We start from the raw sequence: 25527 nt of genomic DNA on the forward strand, positions 1-25527 counted from the left end.
CAGACCATCCAAGTTCCAGGATCATTGCGCATGTATGCCACTCACAGCTTGAAGGATTCGTCCCCCTATGTAAACCCTGCTTATAATGATGAGCCACAGAGAACCACAGCCTCTCGTGTCCAAAATTCCACTAACCCAATTAGGCTCAAGAGCTACACTGACTATGATTTGCCAAACCATCCACAGAATTGTATTGAGGGTTTGAAAGAGGAAAATGTTGCATTTAGTGGTCCATTCATAATCAATATGTTTATGATATTACGGCTGGGGGAGAATGCAAATTAATAACTAGTTTGATGGCTATTTAGAGGTCTACTTTTGTTGTTTCATTAAAAATAACTTGAGTTGAGCCATGTTTAAAATACAATGCTAAAAGTCACATATTATAGGCTACATGTATTTGGAGGCAATGATTGGGTGCACCAAGTGAATCAAGCTTATTTAACCTCATATTAGTTGTATTTTTTTATTTTTACAATAATTAAAATAGAAAGAGAAGAACATAATAATAACAACCCATTTCTCTCATGTCCCCTATATGGCGTCATCATTACTGTGTAATGTGTAAACACACCTGGTGTGTTCAGATTTGCAGCATTAATGTACAGTAAGCCCCCTAGCCCTTTTGAGGCCGTAAGCAAAATGTTGTTCCCTATAGGAGAACCCTTTGAAAAACTATTTTTGGTTCCAGGTAGAACCCTTTTGGGTTCCATGTAAAACCCTTTCCACAGAGGGTTCCTCATGGAACCCAAAAGGGTTATACCTAGGACCAAAAAGCGTTCTCCTATGGAGACAGCTGAAGAACCCTTTTTTTCTAAGTGTATACAAGTTTAGATAGCTGGCTAGACTAACCTACCAACTGAAAAAATGTTAGCTGATATGGGCTACTTGATTGACTGTCAGTGACTGACATAACAAGAAGGAAACTGCTGATGCACTAGAGGTCTTCTCTGGTCCAAAAAGTTGGACCCAAATGGACCCAAGAACAATCAGACCAGCACCCTTACTGACTCAATCAATAAAAAAGGGGGGGACTCGGGCCCAAACAGAACAATCAGACCCAAACCCAAATGGACCTTAGGACAACCAGTCCTAGATCCCGTACCTTAACAAGTCCGGCTCTAGACCAGACCCGATTGGACCAAAGTGACAAAATGATGTTTTTCAGACAAATTCTAACTTTCAGCACTTTGTGACATCGGCTGATGTAAAAAGGGCTTGATAAATACATTTGATTGGTTGATTGATTGCTCTTCTGGTTAACAATAGATATTTAAATGTTGGCTAGGCCTTCTATAACTCAATAAATTCACCTTATTAGCATAAAATAAATATGCTATAGGCTATGTAGAGCCATGATCGGGTCCACTCGGGTCTATCAGCTGTAGTTACATAGACCCAAGACCCGATGACAATCAAACAGGACCTGATCCAGACAGAGGGACAAGTTATACTTCTGGACCTGGACCCGCTCGGGTCTCAGGCATTCTGGTTCAGGTAGACCTTTATGATGCAGAAACACATTTTGAAACATCACCTTGTGTATTCTACTATTCTAACACTCAACACTAAGTTTGTATATGTTTTTGGTGGCGGGACCCAAATTGGCCGCCTATATCGCTTATGCATAGGTCTGGCCCTGAGTAAAAGTATGGAAGTATATTTTGTAGGAATGTATTAATCTTATATTATGATTGGAGGCTTACGATTTTGTGGTTATAATTTAGCAAATTGAATTGTACTTTTAAAGTTTTGTCCTTGACAAATGTTTGATAGCGTTTCTCTGCGAACTCCCACATACTACTTACTAATGTAACACCTACAGTTTTAGGGTACTGAACATACTTATACTCATACTGGCATTTATTTATTTTGTAGGAATTTATTAATCTTATATTATATTTGGACGCTTACGATTTAGTGGTTATAATGTAGCTAATTTAATTATACTTTTAAAGTGTTGTCCTTGACAAACGCTTGATAGCGTTTCCCTGGGAACTGTAAACTCCCACAGACTACTAACGTAACACCTACAGTTTTAGTTCACCTGCACACACCACAGAGAAGGCACGGTAACTTACTGGAAAATATATTTTGTCGAGCGAAATACTAATAGTAGAAACATCGGGGGCACATTTTTGACAGTATCAACTCTAAAATATCTGCGATGTCTTGGACGTACATGTTATCATATACATCTATCTTAAGTGCATTTATGTTCGGAGTCCGACCGCAAAGTAAGTGTTACAGCCAGGCCTATATGTTTCGGGGGAGGTAGTGATAACTTGGACAATGTTTGTTAATCTTTTAAATCTTTTAATATGCCACAATTTTTGAATAGACCTAATACTTTATTTGATTCTAACCACCATTCACGTACATACAGGCTATCATGTTGAAAGAATGCTCTTAATTTAGTTTTTATTATATTTAAGTTCTAATAAAGATCAAAGTGTTACAAGACCCAAATAAATGTTTGATGATCGTTAACAGAATACTTAACAATACTTTATAGCTTTATGTAGCCATACTGGTTAACGTTTTTTATTAGCAGATTGAATGATTCGATTTGGTCTTATCAATATCAATTGATAAGCTAAAATTGATAAATGCTGTTGATGTAGAATAGGTCATAGAATCGTTTTTAGGCCAGTTTTACTCCATAAATTATGCTTTTGGGCAACATTAAAAGAGCACGAACAGGTGAAGGATGGTTACTTGAATATAAGTGTTTGTTTTTAGTTGGATGTGAAATGTGTCCTTATTCCAAACATGCCCTTCAATATTTTTCGAAAGGAAAAATTCCTCTTGGATGATAAATAATAGGATAGACTGGTTTTTCAGGAAAATGGACATGGTGCTTTCTCCTGTTCAGGGTGCTTACCCTCACATGTTTTACTGTTCAACCTTGAGATGTTTGCAGTGCAAATGTTGTCTGTATACACCATGGCCTAGCTCCTCATTGAGCCACTACATGTGTGTGGGATTTTCACTATCCAAAACAAGAAATTAGATTTCTATGCACTTTTACTGCAGCATCAGAGATCAGTACAGCTAGTTATGATGTTAATAGTTACTGTAGTGAATACAATTATCAATCTGAAAGTAATGACAATCTGAGAAAGCATAATTAGGCCTTTCTACAGTAATTATCATTTGAGCATGTATTGTCCTCCCATTGTCTGAGACTAGGGACAGATTCAATAATTTTGTAACATGACAAGACTGGGAGGGAAAACAAGAGTCATGTTTCTTGTGCTCTCCCACAGATAGCATCTCAAACCCTGGTAGATTGGTAGTGAGTGGTGTACATCTGTATAAATGTCTTGCATCAGGATCAGACAGCAAAATCAAGAGTATGTTTCTCAGAATGTAGAATCTCGTCCACTCGCTAGATAATGAGCAAATAAACACCCCTTCCTCTTAAGGGCTGTTTATCATCTTCCATGGGAAGGTATTAGGGAAAGAGGCTATTAGATAAACTACTCACAAACTGATATCTTCTCCGGAAATGTTTCTGATCTTACTTCTAAGACAGCAGTGTGGCCCAGCTTTGAGAAAAATAGTTTGATACAGAGCCATACTGTGAGGTTTCATGTGGCTCTGGTTTAAAATGTACAGCATAAAAAGTAGTAAATAGTTTTTCTGTTCTGTTTGTGTAGTTGTGTCTCTGGATCATATTCCTGAGATTCTCCCCTATGAGGCGAGCGGCAGGGTAACCAGTACTACCATTGTGCTGGGCCAGCCTCTGTGCTACTTCAACACACTGACCCAGCTCAAATGCAGTCAAAGCACCTGTCAAGTATGGGCTGCCATCGCCTCTGGACCAGGTAGGTCTCAACTGGATGTGGAAAAGTATTTAAAGACATCGAGGGACCGTATCTTAACTTTTGATACAATCATTAATAATGATTCATCCATCAGATTACAATTCCAGTGCAGCAAAATCAAATCAGATACTAGATGGATGTACGATTGTCCAGCCCATTGATCGTTTTGTCTTTTCTCATGGCCCTTTTGCACATCAGGCATCAACAACTTTGACATTGACAAGCTGGTAGCAGTACAGATCGTCAGTGCCTCTCCATACCCTATTGCCTTCAGCAGCCAGACTAATCGAATGTACTTTGTCACCAAATTGGGACGCCCTAAGGACTTCCCCTGTGGCCAGTTGCCTGGCATCAAGTACTTCAGAGTAGGTGCGGAGGGCAACTGCACCAACACCAACTGCAATGGGATCCTACCTCCGGGTTCCACTGTCAGGTATCAATACCATAGCAATATACATCAAGGATGCTTTTGTCATTGACAGTCTTGAAAGCAACCGACTTTTAACAGCTAGGAATGTCTAAATCCCAACTAATTGAAAAGTATAATTTATGGATTTGTTGTGGTCTTTTTAAGGTCAGTCCTGGTCATGTGTAAATGTGTATTTTCTTATTTTTCAGGGTGAAGTACATCCTCATTGATCCAGTCTCCAGAGGAGTGGTCTCAGAGTCTAAATGGTCATATCCCATTTCTCTAACATCAAGTAAGATAAAGCACAGATTACACAGATATAGCCTATAATCAGCACAAGATGTTTAACGGTTGTTCCACTTGGGGGAGCTAATAGCCCTGGCCTGAATTGAAAATGGTTTATTGTGTTCCCTCTTAAAGGCCAATTTTACTCAGAGTTATAAAAAAAATGTATTCTCTGTCTGTGCAGCGAGGTCCTGGTCCTCCATAGATGAGTGGACAGGGAAGCACTCTGGGGGAATGGTGGTCATCACAGTGATCTCTTCCTGTCTGCTGGCTGTCCTGCTACTGCTGCTGGGAGCTGTGCTGCTACTGGATGGGTGAGGCACACACGTATTTGACATTTTAGTCATTTAGCAGATGCTTTGATCGAGAGCGACTTAAAATTCATGCCATACAATACAATATCCAGAGTTTACCCTGGGATGTTTTTCAGCAGCGGGGGCAAAGCTAGTAGGGGGATATTTGTTTTTGTAGAATGACTGTGAGAAGGTCACTTCTGGTGACTTTTTGCAAAGGACATTCTATTCCAAAATGCATGAAAATGTAATTATGTTGAACCAATCTGAAATATAATTTACCTTTTTAAAAGCATTATAACCTGTAGCCCAAGTGATTCAGCATATAGGTTTTAAATAATTAGGCTGCAGCATAGGGTTGCCCATCTGCATTTACCTAATTGAAAAACCCCAAAGGACTCTGAATGCATCAAAATCTTTAAAAATGTTTTTAATTGCCACTGCTCACTCTGTTTGCTACAAATATACGTTGTAACTTGTCACTCTGAACTTAAAAGCGTGTCTCGGTGTGCGTGCGTGCGTGCGTGCGTGCGTGCGTGCGTACATACATACAGTTGAAGTTGGAAGTTTACATACAATTAGGTTGGAGTCATTAAAACGTGTTTTTCAACCACTCCTTATTAACAACTTTGGCAAGTTGGTTAGGACATCTACTTTGTGCATGACACAAGTAATTTTTCCAACAATTGTTTACAGACAGATTATTTCACTTATAATTTACTGCATCACAATTCCAGTGGGTCAGACATTTACATACACTAAGTTGACTGTGCTTTTAAACAGCTTGGAAAATTCCAGAAAATTATCTAATTGCTTTAGTAGCTTCTGATAGGCTAATTGACATCATTTGAGTCAATAGGAGGTGTACCTGTGGATGTATTTCTAGGCCTACCTTCAAACTCAGTGCCTCTTTGCTTGACAAACAATAGTACGCAAGTATAAAACCATGGGACCACGCAGCCGTCATACCACTGAGGAAGGAGACGCGTTGTCTCCTAGGGATGAAAGTACTTTGGTGCGAAAAGTTCAAATCAATCCCAGAACCAAAGCAAAGAACCTTGTGAAGATGCTGGAGGAAACACTCAGCAAGGAAGAAGCCACTGCTCCAAAACTGCCATAAAAAAGCCAGACTATGGTTTGCAACTGCACATGGAGACAAAGATTGTACTTTTTGGAGAAATGTCCTCTGATCTGATGAAACAAAAATAGAACTGTTTGGCCATAATGACCATCGTTATGTTTGGAGGAAAATGGGAGAGGCTTGCAAAGAACACCATCCCAACCGTGAAGAACGGGGGTGGCAGCATCGTGTTGTGGGGGTGCTTTGCTGCAAGAAGGACTGGTGCACTTCACAAAATAGATGGCATCATGAGTTAGGAAAATGATGTGGATATATTGAAGCAACATCTCAAGACATCAATCAGGAAGTTAAAGCTTGGTCGCAAATGGGTCTTCCAAATGGGCAATGACCCCAAGCATACTTCAAAGGTTAAGGCAAAATGGCTCAAGGACAACAGTCAAGGTATTGGAGTGGCCATCACAAAGCCCTGACCTCAATCCCATAGAAAATTTGTGGGCAAAGCTGAAAAAGCGTGTGCAAGCAAGGAGGCCTACAAACCTGACTCAGTTACACCAGCTCTGTCAGGAGGAATGGGCCAAAATTCACCCCACTTATTGTGGGAAGCTTGTGGAAGGCTACCCAAAAGGTTTGACCCAAGTTAAACAATTTAAAGGCAATGCTACCAAATACTAATTTAATTTATGTAAACTTCTGACCCACTGGGAATGTGATTAAATAAATAAAAGCTTAAATAAATAATTATCTCTACTATTATTCTGACATGTCACATTCTTAAAATAAAGTGGTGATCCTAACTGACCTAAAACACTGAATTTTTACTGGGATTAAATGCCAGGATTTGTGAAAAACTGAGTTTAAATGTATTTGGCTAAGGTGTATGTAAACCTCTGACTTCAACGGTACATACAGTACTAGTCAAATGTTTGCACACACCTAATCATTCAAGGGTTTCTTTTCTTTTACTATTTTTTACATTGTAGAATAAAAGTGAAGACATCAAAACTATGAAATTAACACATGGAATCATGTAGTAACCAAAAAAGTGTTAAACAAATCAAAATACATTTTACAGTCTTCAAAGTAGTCACCCTTTGCCTTGATGACAGCTTTGCACACTATTGTTATTCTATCAACCAGCTTCATGGGGAATGCTTTTCCAACAATCTTGAAGGAGTACCCACATATGCTGAGCAATTGTTGGCTGCTTTTCCTTCACTCTGTGGTCCAACTCATCCCAAACCATCTCAATTGGGTTCAGGTCGGGTGATTGTGGAAGACATCATCTGATGCTGCACTCCATCACTCTCCTTCTCGGTGACATAGCCCTTACACAGCCTCTAGGTGTGTTTTGGGTCATTGTCCTGTTGAAAAACAAATGATAGTCCCACTAAGCGCAAACCAGATGGGATGGCGTATCGCTGCAGAATGCTGTGGTAGCCATGCTGGTTAAGTGTGCCTTGAATTGACACTGACAGTGTCACCAGCAAAGCACCATCACACCTCCTCCTTCATGCTTCACATGCGGAGGTCATCCGTTCACCTATTCTGCGTCTCACAAAGACACGGCGGTTGGAACCAAAAATCACAAATTTGGACTCATCAGACCGAAAGACAGATTTCCACTGGTCTAATGTCCATTGCCCGTGTCTCTTGGCACAAGCAAGTCTCTTCTTATTATTGGTGTCCTTTAGAAGGCCTGATTCAATCAGTCTCCTCTGAACAGTTGATGTTGAGATGTGTCTCTTACTTGAACTCTGTGAGGCATTTATTTGGGCTGTAATTTCTGAGGCTGGTAACTCTAATGAACTTATCCTCTGCAGTGGAGGTAACTCTGTGTCTTCCTTTCCTGTGGCGGTCCTCATAGTGCTTGATAGTTTCTTCAAGTGCAGTCACAAAAACCTTCAAAGTTCTTGAAATGTTCCACATTGACTTACCTTCATGTCTTAAAGTAATGATGGACTGTCGTTTCTCTTTGCTTATTTTAGCTGTTCTTGCCATAATATGGACTTCTGTATACTACCCCTACCTTGTCACAACACAACTGATTGGCTCAAATGCAGTAAGGAGGAAATAAATTCCACAAATTAACATTTAACAAGGCACACCTGTTAATTGAAATGCATTTCAGGTGACTATCTCATGAAGCTGGTTGATGCTGGTGCAAAGCTTTCATCAAGGCAAAGGGTGGCAACTTTGAAGAATCTTAGATATAAAATATAATTTGATTTGTTTAACACTTTTTTGGTTACTACATGATTCCAAATGTGTTATTTCATAGATTTGATGTCTTCACTATTATTCTACAATGTAGAAAATAGTAAAAAAATAAAGAAAAACCCTGTAATGAGTAGGTGTGCCAAACTTTTGAATGGTAATGTAATGTAAAATGTAAAATGTTTTATATTTATTCGATTTTGGGGAGTGGCGTCAACATGCTAAATGAATATTGGGGATACACTGCTATACCATAGTAACACATATCCTAGGAAATAGAATCTCCACCCTACCTTGCTCAACACAAAAATGACATCAAGGCACTGGCAGCATTGGGGTTAGAAATGACAAAAATGTTGTACTGACCTGAGAATGTGGTTGCATATAAACATGTCAGCTTTACAAGAAACGTTGTGCTTCCTGCCTTTCCCTTAACGCAGTTTGGGATCATTCCGTGGAGGCCATGACATCACCACTGGACCTGGGATACTGGGACAATACTCATACTAACTTCCTCCACTCTCAGACCAGTACAGCACTCCTCAAGACATTTCTGTGACCATTGATGTGGACACTTCACTGTGCATCTAGCAGAGACCTAGGATGGAAAGATGCATATGGTTAAACCTTATGTTAATGTTCTGATGCCATTTCTACATGAACATTGCCTTGCAAAAGTTTTCAGACCCCTTGGATTTCTTCACATAATTTTTGTGTTACAACGTGGGATTAAAATAGATGTAATTGTCATTCTTTGTTAACAATCTACACAAAATACTCTGTCAAAGTCGAAGAAAAATGCAAACATTTCTTAAAGATTATTAATCAAATGTAGATAGACGTTGCATCAGTATTCACCTCCCTGAGTCCATACACATTAGAAACACATTTGACAGCGATAACAGCTGTGAGTCTTCTTGGGTAAGTCTCTAAGAACTTTGCACACCTGGAATGTGCAATATTTGCATATTATTATTTTCAAAATTCTTCAAGCTCTGTCAGAATAGTGGCTAAACAGCAATTTTCTTTCCATAGTATTTAAAGCAGATCTAAGTCAAAACTGTAACTTGGCCACTTAGGAATATTCACTGACTTCTTAGTAAGCAACTCCAGTGTAGATTTGGCTTTGTGTTGTAGTTTATTGTCCTGCTGAAAGGTGAAATCCTCTCACAGCTGAACTCCATCCCGTTTAATTTTATCCTGAAAAACTCCCCAATATATGCCGATGCAACCACCACCGTGGTTGAAAATAAGGAGGCAGTTACTCAGTGATGTGTTGCCTTTAGGCCAGAAAGTGTATTCCTTTACCAGGTTAATGTCCTTGTCCCATCGTGCTCAAGCGACTCCCGTGGCAGGCTGTGCGCATGCACGCTGACACGGTTAGCAGTTGGACGGTGTTTCCTCCGACACATTGGGGCGACTGGCTTCCGGGTTAAGCGAGCAGTGTGTCAAGAAGCAGTGCGGCTTGGCAGGGTCATGCTTCGGGAGGACGCATGGCTCTCGACCTTCACCTCTCCCGAGTCCGTACGGGAGTTGTAGCAATGGGACAAGACTGTATCTACCAATTTTGGGGTAAAAAGTAAAAGAAATTAAATAATAATATCGGTCTGATCTAAGGGTAAGCTTTTCACCCACAGTAAGCACATGGATTTTATATTATCTAATCTACCTATAAGACAGATGGGTTCCAGCAGAGCTATAATGCCTATTGAAAGTCTACACACTCCTTGCACAGTTGTCACATTTCGCGGCCTTGAAAAAATATATATAGAAACTTTTCCTAATTAATTAAAAATAGTAGGTGAAGTCGGAGTTCATCATGTGGGAGCTCAGAAATGATAGACTAGTTTACCACTAGTAATTACGAGTTGGAGTGGTGTTCAAGTGGATTTTTCCCAGTCGTATGCTCGTATTTAAGAATTGACTAGACATTATGAACACAGCATAAATATCCTCTGGAACCCTCTTCCCAATAGGTAATGGTCTGAAACTTCTGTGCATGTGTGAGATTCTCTACTTTACGCACAGATTTGAATAAGATTCTACCTACTTTGCACTACTGTTGGGGCAACATACAGTATATCATAAATGTTTGGTTGTTGTGTATTTTACCCACTTTTTTCTCCCCAATTTCGTGATATCCAATTGCCTCAAGCACAGCGATGCAGTGCCTTAGAAGGCTGCGCCTCTCGGGTGGCATTCCATTGTTTTTGTCAAAATTGCTCAAGCTCAGTGGTTGGGAATCATTGATGTACAGAAATATTCAAAACTTGTCTCTGATTTTCAAGCAGATTTAAATCAAGACTGAGTCTGGACCACTCAGGAACACTCAACAGTACTTGGAAAACCATTTGGGTGTGTCTTTGGCATTAAAATGTGTATTGTCTCGCTAAAAAATAAAACTCCACCCAAGGGTATATTCAGAAGTCTGAGTAAGGTTTTCGTCAAACTTTTTACTTGGGTTTTGCTTCTTTCATATTTCTTTTGATCCTAACAAACTCCCTTGTCCCTGCTGGTGACACGCATACCAATAACATGATGCTGCTACCACAATAATTGAAAATACAGAGTATCAACAACATTACATTCACTCCACATTACTGGACTGTATGAAAATATGTGAAAAGATGGAAGTTTGTGTTAAAAAAATTACACTCCAAATAATCTATTCTGTTTGCAACAAGGCTGTTAAGTAATACTAAAAGACAACATGGAGGAAGTGAACATTTAGTTCTAAATTAAAAACTTCAGATGTGATGGGTTAAATCCAATACAACACAGAGTGAAACCTGTATTTTCAAGTATTGTGGTGGCAGCATCATGTTATGGGTATGCTTCCCACCGGCAGGGACTGGGGAGTTGTCTGAATATCTAACCCTGGGATAGAGAGGGACAATTACACACATTTTTCTGCCAAAAACAGACCAGAATGGCTTTCCAAGTTGTGTTGCTTAGTGCTCCAGTCTCAGTCCTGACTTAAATTTGCTTGAAAATCACAGACAATGTTTGAATATTGCTGTCCATCAATGATTCCTAACCAAATTCAGCCTACTGAGCTTGAGCAATGTTGACAAAACCAATCGATATGCAGTATGTTTTACTCTAAAAGTTGTGCAAAGTTGTTAGAATCCTATTCAAAATGATTCACAGCTGTAACGGCATTCACAGCTGTAATCCTGCCTGAGGTGCTTCCACCATCACAAAATATTAATGATTGAGTGTGAGAACATACACAATCAAGACATCATAGTTAAAAAAAATATATATATATATATAATAATAATAATAATAATAATAATAATTGGAAAATGCCTTATAATTTTCTTTCACTTTGAAAATGTCAAGTAGGCTGTGTGGATCGGTAGCAAAAGCTTTACCCGTTTTAGATCCCGTTTTAGATTTAAATTAAGGCAGCAAAATGTGACTGCAAGAAGTGTAGAATTTCACTAGCGACTGTATATTTTGTTACACTCCAGCACGATAGGCGGTGATAGAGGTACCTGTCGCGTTGAACTCAAGGGAAAAACTGAGAAAAAGAAAACGAAGGAAGTACACACGAGGAATTGTCAACGTTACCTCCTCGCGTGTTCTCTCCTCCATTGATGCCAATTTAGCAATTTTGATGCTATATTTAGCAACTTTTCAGACTACCCTGACAAGTTTTTTTCAAACAGCACCTTGCAACAAATTTAGCTACTTTTAAAAATGTATTTGGAACTTTTAGCAACTTTTGAAAAGTGACTCAAACGCTAAAATGCATTTTCCCTCTAAATGACACAAAAACGATTTTCTGTCACACAATCAGTCACATCACACGTTCCTTTTTTAAATTGATTTATTTTTTATTAACAACAAATCAATACATAAAGCACATGAGGGAACACAAGCATTCATAGATTACAAACAATGGACATTCGAGCTAGGGTGTACAATATCACATTACAATTACACAACGACCTTAAGGGACATGCATATACTTACAATTCTAACAGCTTTTTTGTTAGTAGAGCATTTAACCGTCTTAAAATACAGTTCAATTTATTTTTGTAGGGTACGAAAATGTGGTTTTCTGTTTGTAAATTTACATTTGTGTATATGAAATTTGGCCAAAAGAATAATGAAATGAATTACATAAAAATGTTTCAGCTTATTTCTATTGTATGTAAAGAATCCAAACAGTACATCTCTCCACAATAGTGTAAAATCTTCATAAATGTGTTCAATTATAAACCTACTGATGTCTTGCCAGTTTTCTTACATGCATATAATGCCAAAAAAGATGCAACACTGTTTCTGGGTGGTCATTACAAAAGGAACAATTTGAGTTGATGTTTTCCTTAAACTTCTTCATATTGGCAGGATAATATTCATGAATAATTTTAAAGGAAACTTCCTTAATTTTGTTAAGTGTGCGGCAACATCCAAACTTTTTTCAGTCAATTTGAGTAACGTCATTGTGTATTCCACCCAATGATCACAACGCCATTTAGCAACTTTTAGCAACAAATCGACCTGCCTCTAGCAACTTCCCCTGAAAATCAGTTGGCAACACTGCTCTCCTCGCCTCTTTCTCAAAACCCATTGGATGAGAAAACCAGCTGGTCCAGACCTTTCTGACCTGCTCCTCCAATGGGTTTTGAGAAGGAGGAGAGACAATTGAGATTCTTCCATTTTTTTTTTGTCAGCACGGTCATCTAGCTAGCTACAGTCATACAATGGCAACGTTTTTCGGAGAGGTTTTATCTGTTTACTCGCGTGCAGTCGAAGAAGACGACGATGATTTGGATGATGATAACGAAGATGAGCGAATTCACAGAGAGATAGAAGAAAAGAGGTATCTAAGCTAGCTAACGACTCACAAAGCTAGCTAACGACTCACAAACTGCACGCTATTGAGCTTTCAGTTTCATTTGGCAACTAGTTAGCGTTTGTAGCTTATGCAGTAAAATAACATGTCCTCTGTTCTCAACTGTACACAACTCCTTTTATTATTTCAATACGTTAGTACACGGTGACTAAGTGTAACGTTTTTGACTGACTGGTGTTCTGGTTCAACAGGGAGGTCCATATTGTGTGGTGCCCTGAAGTCGCACAATCACTTGAGGACTCTGGCAGCAACAAATTGCAATGCTTAGACCTCATCATTGCCGTGGGTACTAATGCTGCAGGTAAGCTCTCGAGTGGCGCAGCGGACAAAAGCACTGCATCTCGGTGCTAGAGGCGTCACTACAGACCATGTTTCGATTCCAAGCTATATCACAACTGGTCGTGATTGGGAGACCGGTAGGGCGGCGCACAATTTGCCCAGAGTCGTCCGGGTTAGGCCGTCATTGTAAATAAGAATTTGTTCTTAACTGACTTGCCTAGGTAAATAAAAGCTCACCTGTGACGACTGGGGTGTATCCATTAGTCGGATTCCGTTGTAAAACGGTTTACAACAAACAGTTTACTCAACGCTCTTCAAAATGTGAAAAGCTGTTGAGTCCTGTTTTGTTCTTAAACGGAAGTTGTAGCCCAGTCACGTCTCTTAAAAAACAAAGTGACTGGCGGAAGGAACCCTATGGATTTCACTCCGCTTTGGGGTATGGAAGATTTTGTAATTTATAGATGTGCAGCTTGTGCCAAGCGTTCTGCGGACTATTGGGATGGACATGGCAACGCATGAAAACCATACTTTTAAAATTAACTACAACTTCAGTTTAAGAACGAAATGCAACCAAACAGCTTTTCTGTCAAGTTTTGCAACAGAATCCGACTAATGAATACACTCCTGGTCTAACTCTTTCTCTCAAGGAATGAAAATTCTCTCCTATTTTTTCAGGATTTCTGTCTGCATATGTGTTGAACACTGAAAGCTGGGATGCAGTGGGCCATGTGTCACTATGGAATGAGAGGAGTAGGGGCTCCAGTAGACAGAGCATTGCCCCACTGCCTGGAGAGCCAGCCTGTCTCTTCTACCGACACAGGGACAACCCAGCAGTGAGTGGCTGATCAAACACAATGCACACCAACAATTGTACATAGGATGCACTTAAAGGTCTAAGCCTTGTCCAAACCACAACGGCCCATCGTTCAGAAGCCTGTGTTTGGACACTAGTCTGTTGCAGAATTAATCCATCTGCTCAGTGCCAAGCAGAGAAGCATATGGTCCTGTTCGTTGGTATGACTCAACCAGGGACGATCTTCCAATTTCAGGATGGACACTAACCACAAGGCCACTGAGTTGGTATGCAAATTAAACGAGACGCAGTGATGTGACGTTGCAATGAGCAGTAGGATGAACCGCAAATATTGCAGATGAGCGCTATGTCAGACGTTGCACTTTCCAAAAATAAAGACACGTGTGCTTCACACTGCTGCAAGATTATAGCTGTGGGATAAAAACAAGTTAAGCCTTGCGCTTCACCTTCATAAATGTTTCTGGATTGCTGACTCTACCTTTTAAAGGTGTGTTCCAGCAATATTTTCATTGCTACTGTAGTCAGTGACTCAGCGATTATAGCAGATTCTGTAAAGCAGTGATCACCAACCTTTCATGAGCCGAGATCACTTTGTCAAAATGCAGGCTGTGATAAAAAAAAAAAAAAAATCATGACTTCATCCTAAGCCTATGCAACATTAACCTATCAAAATCAGTTCTGTAGCAGTGAGGTTTGTGCATAGGCTATAAGCTCAATACATTCTCAATGCATATAGACTATTCTTGAATTGCCCTGCCAATGTTGTGCTTCTCAGATCATTTAAAAATATATATATATTTCAAAACCTGAGGTATATGATCCCACTGGTAATAGATCATTTGTAGCATTACTAATTGAAATGGTTTATTTTACTGGACTGATGGTGCCTGCATCTGATGGTCAGAGAACGTGAAATAGGCTACTCCTCGATATTAGAAATGCAAGCCGCTAATAGCGACGCAAGTCTATCAATACATTTTGTAGTGCGAGTGGCTCAAATAAAATGTTACTTGTCACATGCGCCGAATGCAAACTTACAGTGAAATGCGTACTTACAAGCCCTTAACCAACAATGCAGTTTTAAGAAAAAAATACCTCTGTAGTGGCTTGCGGTCGGAGGCCGAGCAGTTGCCATACCAGGCAGTGATGCAACCAGTCAGGATGCTCTCGATGGTGCAGCTGTAGAACCATTTGATGACCCATGCCAAATCTTTTCAGTCTCTTTAGGGGGAATATGTTTTGTCGTGCCCTCTTCACGACTGTCTTGGTGATGTGGACACCAAGGAACTTGAAGTCTCAACCTGCTCCACTACAGCCCCGTCGATGAAAATGGGGGAGTGCTCGGCCCACTTTTTCCTGTAGTCCACCATCTCCTTTGTCTTGATCACGTTGAGGGAGAGGTTGTTGTTCTGGCACCACACGGCCAGGTTTCTGACCTCCTCCCTATAGGTTGTCTCGTCGTTGTCGGTGATCAGAAAACTTATTGATGGTGTTGGAGTGGTGCTTGGCCATGCAGTCATGAGTGAACAGGGAGTATAGGAGGGGACTGAGCACGCACCCATGAGTGGCCCCTGTGTTCAGGATCAACATGGCGGCTGTGTTGTTACCTACTCTTACCACCTGGTGCGGCCCGTCAGGAAGTCCAGGATCCAGGTGCAGTGGGGGGTGTTAAGTCCCAGGACCCGTTGCTTAGTGATTGAAAATGTCAGTGAAGACACTTGCAAGCTGGTCAGCCCATGCTATGAGTAAGCATGATCAGACAGTCGTCCGGAACAGCTCATGCTCTCATGCATACTTCAGTGTTACTTGCCTCGAAGCGAGCATAGAACTAAATTAGCTCGTCTGGTATTCTCGTGTCACTGGGCAGCTTTCGGCTGTGCTTCCCTTTGTAGTATCTAAATAGTTTGCAAGCCCTGCCACATCCGACGAGCGTCGGAGCCGGTTTAGTATGATTCAATCTTAGTCCTGTGTTGACGCTTTGCCTGTTTGATGGTTTTGTCGGAGGGTGTAGCGGAATTTCTTATAAGCTTCTGGGTTAGAGTCCCACTCCTTGAAACCGGCAGCTCTACCCTGTTGCCTGTAATCTATGGCTTCTGGTTGAGGTATATACGTACAGTCACTGTGGGAACGATGTCATCAATGGCCTTATTGATGAAGCCAGTGTCTGATGTGTTGTACTCCTCAATGCCATCGGAAGAATCCCAGAACATTTTCCAGTCTGTGATAGCAAAACCTTCCTGTAGCTTAGCAACTGCTTCATCTGACCACTTTCTTATTGACCGAGTCACTGGTGCTTCACTGGGAGGTTTCTTTTATGGCTTATAAATGTGACAGTGCTGAATAAAACAGCAGCTCTTTGCTGTATTCTTTGACAGGTTCTAGTCATGATTGATAATGTTTTGAAATCTCACACTGAGTCAACTATCAGCTTCACTGTGGGCCCGTGGAAGCTCCAGACACGGTGATCTGAGCTATCTGATTGGCCAGTGGTAGACCTATGGGTGTACTTAATTTGCTCCCCGGGTGAGTAGTTTGTACCGTGAGACACATGAAATGGTTCAAAATGGGAACACTACGATACCCGGTGTGAAGGGAAGTTGAATCAAGTGCACCTACCACCAACAGTGCAAAACTAATTTAAAAAATAGTACCTTGAGGCTTTATCGTTGGGCTTCTTTTTTCAAAGGGAAAAACTAGGAAAGCCTTGCGATCGACTGATTGGTGACGACTACTTTAAAGTATATTCTTGTGTTGCTTTTGAAGGTCCTGGTCTGCCAAAGCACTTGTTACATTGCGGAGGACCAACTGTTTCAATGGACAGAAAAGGTAATGCTCTTGTGATTTTATAGATGCCTTAGAGGTTCAGGTTGCCCACTGCTTGATATGACTATTAAGTAGATGTGACTGTAAAAGTACTGGTCAACAATGACTACGGCCTCTTATCTTTCTCTCTCCTTCCCTCTGGTTCTAGGTGTTTGGCTGCCTCCAGAAGAGAGGGCTCAGTGTGATGGTGCTGTCGGACAGCCCTGTGGCTGAGTACAAAACGCCAGACTACCTCTACGGTAGCGCTGTCCCTTTCCTACGCTCCCTCAAGAGCAGTGCCTCTAAGAGCCAGGCCCTTTGCCCTGCACTAGAGCAGCCAAACATCCTCACTGGACTGCCAGCTGCAGGTACCACCATACTGATGTCTTTGATTCCCTGGGTTGAAGTCTTCCATTTAATTCCACAGAATTCAATAATGGACTATTTTTCAATTCATTAAATTGATCGACTTTGAAATGGAATTTGCCCCCAACCATGTTCAGGCATGTATTATTTGCGTAAAACCACTTGCATTAACGAAACATGATTTAATTTGTCAAAGATTCTTGCCATATCATGCATATTAGCCAACTTGCTGAATTTGTCATTCTTTCTCCTTAGGACCGTTCTATGGATTACATTATGGTTATTTTTGGTTAATTTCTGCTTCCTTTTCACACAGAAAAACCCAAATACTAAAACGGATCTATATTCTTTCCTCAGTACTGAGCCACTGCCAAGTCCATGAGATTCCAGCTGTTCTGTACCAATGCTACACTGATGTCATCAGCCCAGACTCTATCACCATGGAAACCTACAAACCTGCCCTGTTGTGTCTAAGCAAGTTGGTCAAGGTGAGCGAATACATTGTAGAGCAGGGAGCAGAACATTTTTGCGCTTTAAATTTGATTTCCTAAAATTCTGCCCATTTTGCCGTGGGGTGGAGAGAAGACTTTGCAGTTTTATAACTCATTTCCTGCAGTTCTAGACATTTTGCCATAGGATAGAGGCAAATGTAAGCAGTTTTCAATATAACTGATGGACAATGGGGCCTATCCCAGTCAGTAATTCGACCAAGCTTACTACAAGTCTAGCGGCCAGCTATCAAAACTAACTTACCAATCAAACAAATGTAGCTTACAACCACATTTCGAATTTGCAGCTTTTGTATTCTAACTCGAAGTTAAGTTGCAACCCCGACTAAGTCATCCCAGTATCAGTATCAATGTCTTAATGGTAGCTATTCATCACTGTTCAGGGTTCTCAAAAGCTTTGTCTTTTGCTGATCTCTCTTTCTCTCTCCCTCTCTCTCCCCACATTTTACCTCCAGTTGGAGCCTTGTCTGAGCGCTGACGTCCTCCGAAAGTTTTCCATAATCACTGAGGCTCAGAGTAATCTGTATACTTAAATGTAGAAGATGTATTTGTACTGAACAGGCTCTGTATTTGTCTTTTAACTAATGAACAGGTTCACTTTATTTTAACCAAATCTGTATTTTGGATGTATATGGCATTTTATAGAAGTGTCCAGATACTTTTTTGCAATTTTCACTTGGTTTTGAGAAACTTACCCCACCAGCCATAGACTTCCTCATGCTCGTTCTGCAGTTGCAGGCGAACAGATATAACATGAACAAAAGCTCCAAAAACACCCAAATATGTTATTTTAAAAACAGCATTGCTCTCAGTATAACGATGCAGGTCTTTAGACGTCATTCCAAACTTTAAATTCTAATTTGTTGGACTCAAGCTATACTTCTCCGTGTAGGCCTTCTCCGGGCATTGCTCAAGACCTGCATTGCTATACTGAGAGCGTTACCGTTTCTAAAAGGATGTATTTGGGTGTTTTTGGAGAGTTTGTTCATGTTTTATCTGTGACCCTGCAACTGCAGAACAAGCATGATGAAGTTTATCACCAGTGGGTTAAGTTTGTCAAAACCAAGTGAAATAAAAAGTTTGGACACTTCTATAACATTCCATTTACAAAAAAAGTTAACCTTTTCATTTAAACTGTAAAATAATATGTAAGTAATGTTTTAATCTGGAAGAAGTGAAGGGCACCTTCATTGAAAATAAAAAGGCGCAACACTCAGCATTTAAAAACTCCTTGTTTTATTTAAGCAAAGTTTTAAAAAAGCTTGATGTTTCTGCCATCAACCTAGTTCTGAGGAAGGCCATTGATGGCTGAAAAATCAAGCATTTTTACTTAGAATGTTAAGTCTCCTATATGGGGCACTTTGCGTGGCTCTGGAGAAATTCCGACTGACAGTTTGGTGTACGAGGCGCTGTTTGAATGTCATAGGGACCTGTGCCTCATAGTGCCCACTCTCGCTCAGTGGACCCGACATTTGCAAAGGGAGAGACATGTCACATTTTCTGCCCTATCCAGACAGAATCGATTTGCTCTTCCTCTGAGTAACTGATACATATATAAAAGGGGACTGTCTAGCGAATCCAGCAGTTGTGGTTTCATCTCTGTGATATTCTCAGCCGGATTTAGAGCTCTTAACATGAAATAATACTAATTAATTTCTTAAAATTGAAACAAGACCACTTTTTCTTGGTCACAGATTGATGAAATCACGTTGTGCTTAAAGCTGAAGTAACAAGTCTGCACACATTTGAATTGTCTCTGTGCTGCTCAGTGGACATTTAGAAGAAAATTCTGTCAGTTATATGAAATAGTGCCAATATTGATTGTACTGTAACAAAGTATGATCATGTTTATTTTAAAGAAAGGTGCAATTTTATAGTAAGTCATTTATAATTTGATTGTTACTATATTTACAAAGCATCAGTCATTTCAAGCCTTATTTCTCAATTTTTGTTGAATTGAAAGAAAAAAAATCAAGATTTTTTTCCCTGTTCATGTTTTTACTATGTACTTGAGCTTGTGTCCCCTAAAGTGAGTACACCTCAGCAATTTCAAACATTTTTTTCTCAGGAAGGTGAGTTCCAGACATTTCTAAAACTATGCAACATTACCTGTTATTGTTTATGGCCGTCATGAAAAATTGTAACTTTTGGGTACGTCTATTTAGGCGGAAATCTACAGTTTGCCCTATCATTCAAGAGGTAAAAAAGAACATTTTAATGTTGAGCGAGCGTTGCGCCTTTTTACTTTTTCAAGTAATGTTACATTTTAAAATGTAAATGAACACCCTGAAATTCTGTATTTCCATTCATCTTAACACTTTGAAAATTAACTGGTATTATTATAACTTTTTAGATGTTTCTAAATAAATACCATCCCCAAATCTTTGTCTCAAATATGCCTTAAAGGGTCAGACTGTACTATACAAAACATATTAAGAACACTTGCTCTTTCCATGACAGACTGACCCAGGTGAAAGCTATGATCACTTATTGATGTCACTTTGTAAATTCGCATAAATCAGTGTAGATGAAAGTGAGAAGAGGTTAAAGAAGGATTTTTAAACCTTGAGACAATTGAAACATTGATTGTGTATATGTGCCATTCAGAGGGTGAATGGGCAAGACAAACATTTTGAAGTGCCTTTGAATGGGGTATGGTAGTTGGTGCCAGGTACACCGGTTTGTGTCAAGAACTGCACCGCTGTGGAGTTTTTCATGCTCAACAGTTTCCCATGTCTTATCAAGAATGGTCCACCACCCAAATGACATCCAGCCAACTTGACACAACTGTGGGAAGCATTGGAGTCAGCATGGGCCAGCATGTCTGTGGAATGCTTTCAATACCTTTTGAGTCCATGCCCTGGCCAATTTAGGCTGTTCTGAATGTGAAAGGGGGTGCAACTCCATATTAGAAAGGTGCGCCTAATGTTTGGTACTGTATACTCCGTGTATGTGGCCCTGTCCGATCCCAGTCAGCCGAGCGCCATAGTCTGTCCCCATAACAAGGTCTGTCTCCCAAATGGCACCCTATTCACTGCATAGTGCAGAACCCTATGGGCCCTGGTCAAAAGTAGTGCACTATAAAGGAAATGGGGTGCCGTTTGGGACTCCTCGCCGGTTACACTTGAGCCACTCACACATCTAATCCATAAGTGGAATGACTGGTGATGAGAGGCTACTTTTTTGCTGTAATATTTTAGTTGTTTTCTGGCTTCCTTCCTGTATGTCGCTATCATATGTAGCCTTGGCAGTGTGCTTATTTACCTTCAAAACCAGTCCATTCTCCTGAGAGGGTCTCTTCCTTATGCTCTGTCTTTGTATTTTTCTAACCTATTTTTCTTTATATTCCTCTTTCCCTTAAACCAACAAATTGTCTCATATTCAGCATGTGAGACCTTCAATGACCACTTCAAGTTTCTGGAAATCTACGTAGCAAATTTGGCACTTTTTTCCCCTCAACACAGCTGTGAGAGAGTAACAATCATTAAGTCTATGCTCAATGGTCAATCTTCTGTGTATGTTTATGAACAACATCTTCTGAATGAAGCACATTGATGATAAAGTGGTCTGGATCTTTGTCATGGAAGTCATGTGGTTCACATATACTTTAAAATGCATTCGGAAAGTATTCAGACCCCTTGACTTTCCACATTTTGTTTACTTTACAGCTTTATTTTAAAATGGATTAAATACATTCTTTCCCTCAATCTATGCACAATACCCCATAATGACAAAGCGAAAATAGGTTTGTGGAAATTTTTGCTGATTTATTACAAATAAAAACATACCTTTATTTACATAAGTATTCAGACCCTTTGCTATGAGACTTGAAATTGAGCTCAGGTGCATCCTGTTTCCATTGATCATCCTTGATGTTTCTATAATTTGATTGTAGTCTACCTGTGGTCAATTCAATTGATTGGACATGATTTGCAAAGGCACACGCCTATCTATGTAGGGTCCCACAGTTGACAGTGCATGTCAGAGCAAAAACCAAGCCATGAGGTTGAAGGAATTGTCCGTAGATCTCCGAGACAGGATTGTCTAGGCACAATCTGCTGCATTGAAGGTCCCCAAGAATACAGTGGCCTCCATCATTCTTAAATGGAATAAGTTTGGAGCTACAAAGACTCTTGCTAGAGCTGGCCACCTGTACAAACTGCAATCGGGGGAGAAGGGCCTTGGTCAGGGAGGTGACCAAGAACTCGATGGTCAGTCTGACAGAGCTCCAGAGTAACTCTGGAGAATGGAGAACCTTCCAGAAGGACAACCATTTCTGCAGCACTCCACCAATCAGGCCTTTATGGTAGAGTGGCCAGATGGAAGCCAATCCCCAGTAAAAGGCACGGAACGGCCTGCTTGGAGTTTGCCAAAAGGCACCCAAAGGACTCTCAGACCATGAGAAACAAGATTCTCTGGTCTGATGAAACCACGATTGAACTCTGCCCTGAATTCCAAACGTCCCATCTGGAGGAAACCTGGCACCATCCCTATGGTGAAGCATGGTGGGGGCAGCATCATGCAGTGGGGATGTTTTTCAGTGGCAGGGACTGGGAGACGAGTCAGGATTGAGGGAAAGATGAACGGAGTAAGTACAAAGATCCCTTGATGAAAACCTGCTCAGGACCTCCGAGTGGGGCAGAGGTTCACCTTCCAACAGGACAACGACCCTAAGCACACAGCCAAGAAAACACAAGAGTAGCTTTTGGGACCAGTCTCTGAATGTCCTTGTGGCCTAGCCAGAGCCCAGACTTGAACATCTCTGGAGAGACCTGAAAATAGCTGTGCAGCAATGCTGCCCATCCAATCTGACAGAGCTTGAGTGGATCTGCAGAGAAGAATGGGAGAAACTCCCCAAATACATGTGTACCAAGCTTGTACCTTACCCAAGAAGACTTGAGGCTGTAATTGCTGCCAAAGGTGCTTCAACAAAGTACTGAGTTAAAGGTTATGATTACTTATGTAAATGTGATATTTCAGTTTTACATTTTTTTATACATTTGCAAATAAACTGTTTTTGGCTTTGTCATTATGGGTTATTTGTGTAGTTTAGGGTGGAAATTATTTAATCAATTTTAGAATAAGGCTGTAACATAACAAAATGTGGAAATAGTCAAGGGGTCTGAAACTTTTTATATATAGTGCATTCAGAAAGTTATTTGGATACCCCTTCAAAAGAGTGGTTTTGGCTATTTCAGCCACACCCGTTGCTGACAGGTGTATAAAACCGAGCAAACCGCCATGCAATCTCTAATCTCTACAACATTGGCAGTAGAATGGCCTTACTGAAGAGCTAAGTGACTTTTAACTTGGTACCGTCATAGGACGCCACCTTTCCAACAAGTCAGTTCGTCAAATTTCTGCTTTGGAAGAGCTACCCCGGTCAACTACTGTTATTGTGAAGTGGAAACGTCTTGGTGCAATAACGGCTCAGCCGTGAAGTGATTGGCCACATGCTTACAGCACAGGACTGCCGAGTGCTGAAGCGACGGATAGGGCTGCTGTGCTTCAAGCTCTTAGGAAACTTTGCAGTATTTTATTTGTGTTATTTCTTACATTAATAGCCCAGGAAACGTTTTGTGTTATTACAAACAGCCGGGAAGAACTTTTGCATATCAGAGCGGTGGTAACTCGCCAGCATTACAACCAGGAATACGACTGTCCCGAAACTGATCCTTTGTTCGTACCCCCCAGTGCAATTGAACTGATCCCAGAGGCTGTTCCAAAACTCGGAGTGGATTTTTAGTCCGACTCAGGAGGCGTGCACACCACGCTGATGTTCAGTTTATGGATAATTAAGTTGAGAAGCTCAGGGCAAGGATTTCCTTCCAGAGACACATCAGGGATTGTAACATATTCTTTGACGGAAACATGGCTCTTTCGGTATACTGTCTGAGTCTGTTCAGCCATTTGGGTTCTCAGTTCATCTTGCAGACAGGAATAAATATCTCTCCGGGAAGAACAAGGGCGGGGGTGTATGTTTCATGATTAACTACTCATGGTGTGATTGTGATAACATACAGGAACTCCAGTCCTTCTGTTCACTAGACTTAGAATAATTCACAATCAAATGCCGACTGTATTACCTCCCAAGAGAATTATCTTCGGTTATAGTCACAGCTGTGTATATTCCCACTCAAGCCAATATCACGACGGCCCTCTAACTTCACTGGACTTTACGCAAACTGGAAAACGCATATCCTGAGGCAACATTTATTGTAGTTGGGAATTTTAACAAAGCAAATTTGAGGAAAATGTTACCGACGTTCTATCAACACATTGACTGTAGTACTCGCACTGCTAAAACACTCGACCACTGCTACTCCAACTTCCGGGATGCCTATAAGGCTTTCCCCTGCCCTCCCTTCGGCAAATCTGATCACGACTCAATTTTGCTGCTCCCTTCCTATAGGCAGAAACTCAAACAGGAATCTGACCAATTTGGTATCCATGCTTCAAGATTGTTTTGATCACGCGGACTGGGATATGTTCTGGGTAACCTCTGAGAACAACAGACGAATACACTGATACGGTGACGGATGTTTATCAGGAAGTGTATAGGAGATGTTGTACCCACTGTGACTATTAAAACCTACCCTAACCAGAAACCGTGGATAGATGGCAGTATTTGCGCAAAACTGAAAGCGTGAACCATCGCATTTAACCATATCAAGGTGACTGGGAATATGGCCAAATACTAACAGTGTAGTTATTCCTTCCGTAAGGCAATCAAACAGGAAAACCATCAGTATAGAGACAAAGTGGAGTTGAAATTCAACGGCACGGACATGAGACGTATGTGGCAGGGTCTACAGACAATCACGGACTACAAAGGGAAAACCAGCCATGTGGCTGACACTGATGTCTTGCTTCCGGACAAGCTAAACGCCTTCGCCCGCTTTGAGAATAAAACAGTGCCACGGACGCAGCCTGCTACCAAGGACTGTGTGCTCTCCTTCGTGGCCGACGTAAGTATGACATTTACGCGTGTTAACCCTTGCAGGGCTGCCGGTCCAGATGGCATCCCAAGCTGCATCCTCAGAGCATGCGCAGACCAGCTGGTTGGAGTGTTTACGGACATATTTAATCTCTCCCTATCCCAGTCTGTTGTCCCCACATGCTTCAATATGTCCACCATTGTTTCTGTACCCAAGAAAGCAAAGGTAATTAAAGTAAATGACTATCTCCCTGTAGCACTCACTTCTGTCATCATGAAGTGCTTTGAGAGACTAGTGATATGATCCTTGACCTCTACCTTACCTGACACCCTAGACCCACTTCAATTTGCTTACCGCCCCAATAGATCCACAGACGATGCAATTGCCATCGCACCACACACTGCCTTATCTCATCTGGACAAGAGGAATACCTATGTATGTTCATTGACAATAGCTCAGCATTCAACACCATAGTACCCTCCAAGCTCATCATTAAGTTTGAGGCCCAGGGTCTGAACCACGCCCTGTGCAACTGGGTCCTGGACTTCCTGAAGGGCCACTTTCAGGTGGTGAAGGTAGGAAACAACGCCTCCACTTTGCTGATCCTCAACACTGTGGCCACACAAGGATGCATGCTCAGCCCCCTCCTGTACTCCCTGTTCACCCATGACTGCGTGGCCACGCACTCCTCCAACTTAATCATCAAGTTTGCAGACGACACAACAGTAGTAGGCCTGACTTCCAACAATGACGAGACCGCCTACAAAGAGGAGGTGAGGGCCCTGGGAGTGTGGTGCCAACCTCTCACCCAACATCAACAAAACAAATGAGCTGATCGTG

At 41.0% G+C, this 25527-nt stretch overlaps 2 protein-coding genes across 2 annotated transcripts; both read left to right on the forward strand.

Annotated features, from left to right (window-relative positions):
• The first annotated feature begins 2022 nt into the window (after window positions 1-2022).
• Window positions 2023-8946, forward strand: LOC135550770 (uroplakin-3b-like). Its single transcript, XM_064981876.1, has 6 exons — window positions 2023-2237; window positions 3663-3830; window positions 4029-4263; window positions 4449-4531; window positions 4709-4838; window positions 8553-8946. The coding sequence occupies exons 1-6, from the start codon at window positions 2168-2170 to the stop codon at window positions 8620-8622; spliced, it is 756 nt and encodes a 251-aa protein (XP_064837948.1). The 5' UTR covers window positions 2023-2167; the 3' UTR covers window positions 8623-8946.
• Window positions 8947-12756: 3810 nt separating this feature from the next.
• Window positions 12757-18968, forward strand: psmg1 (proteasome (prosome, macropain) assembly chaperone 1). The gene is made up of 7 exons (XM_064981875.1): window positions 12757-12946; window positions 13171-13280; window positions 13934-14091; window positions 16836-16898; window positions 17044-17242; window positions 17598-17728; window positions 18205-18968. Exons 1-7 carry the CDS (start codon window positions 12828-12830, stop codon window positions 18280-18282), a joined length of 858 nt encoding a protein of 285 aa, XP_064837947.1. The 5' UTR covers window positions 12757-12827; the 3' UTR covers window positions 18283-18968.
• Window positions 18969-25527: the final 6559 nt, after the last annotated feature.

The sequence above is a fragment of the Oncorhynchus masou genome, chromosome 12 (assembly GCF_036934945.1).
Source record: "Oncorhynchus masou masou isolate Uvic2021 chromosome 12, UVic_Omas_1.1, whole genome shotgun sequence".
NCBI classification, from domain to species: Eukaryota; Metazoa; Chordata; class Actinopteri; order Salmoniformes; family Salmonidae; genus Oncorhynchus; species Oncorhynchus masou.

Bases quoted from the DNA above. Each gene is read 5' to 3' on its own strand.
- LOC135550770 (XM_064981876.1), top strand. From the start codon at position 2,168: ATGTCTTGGACGTACATGTTATCATATACATCTATCTTAAGTGCATTT. The intron at 2,238-3,662 runs GTAAGTGTTACA...CTGTTTGTGTAG, and splicing joins GTTCGGAGTCCGACCGCAAA to TTGTGTCTCTGGATCATATT. The intron at 3,831-4,028 runs GTAGGTCTCAAC...TTTGCACATCAG, and splicing joins TGCCATCGCCTCTGGACCAG to GCATCAACAACTTTGACATT.
- psmg1 (XM_064981875.1), top strand. From the start codon at position 12,828: ATGGCAACGTTTTTCGGAGAGGTTTTATCTGTTTACTCGCGTGCAGTC. The intron at 14,092-16,835 runs GTGAGTGGCTGA...TTGCTTTTGAAG, and splicing joins GACACAGGGACAACCCAGCA to GTCCTGGTCTGCCAAAGCAC. The intron at 17,729-18,204 runs GTGAGCGAATAC...TTTTACCTCCAG, and splicing joins GTCTAAGCAAGTTGGTCAAG to TTGGAGCCTTGTCTGAGCGC.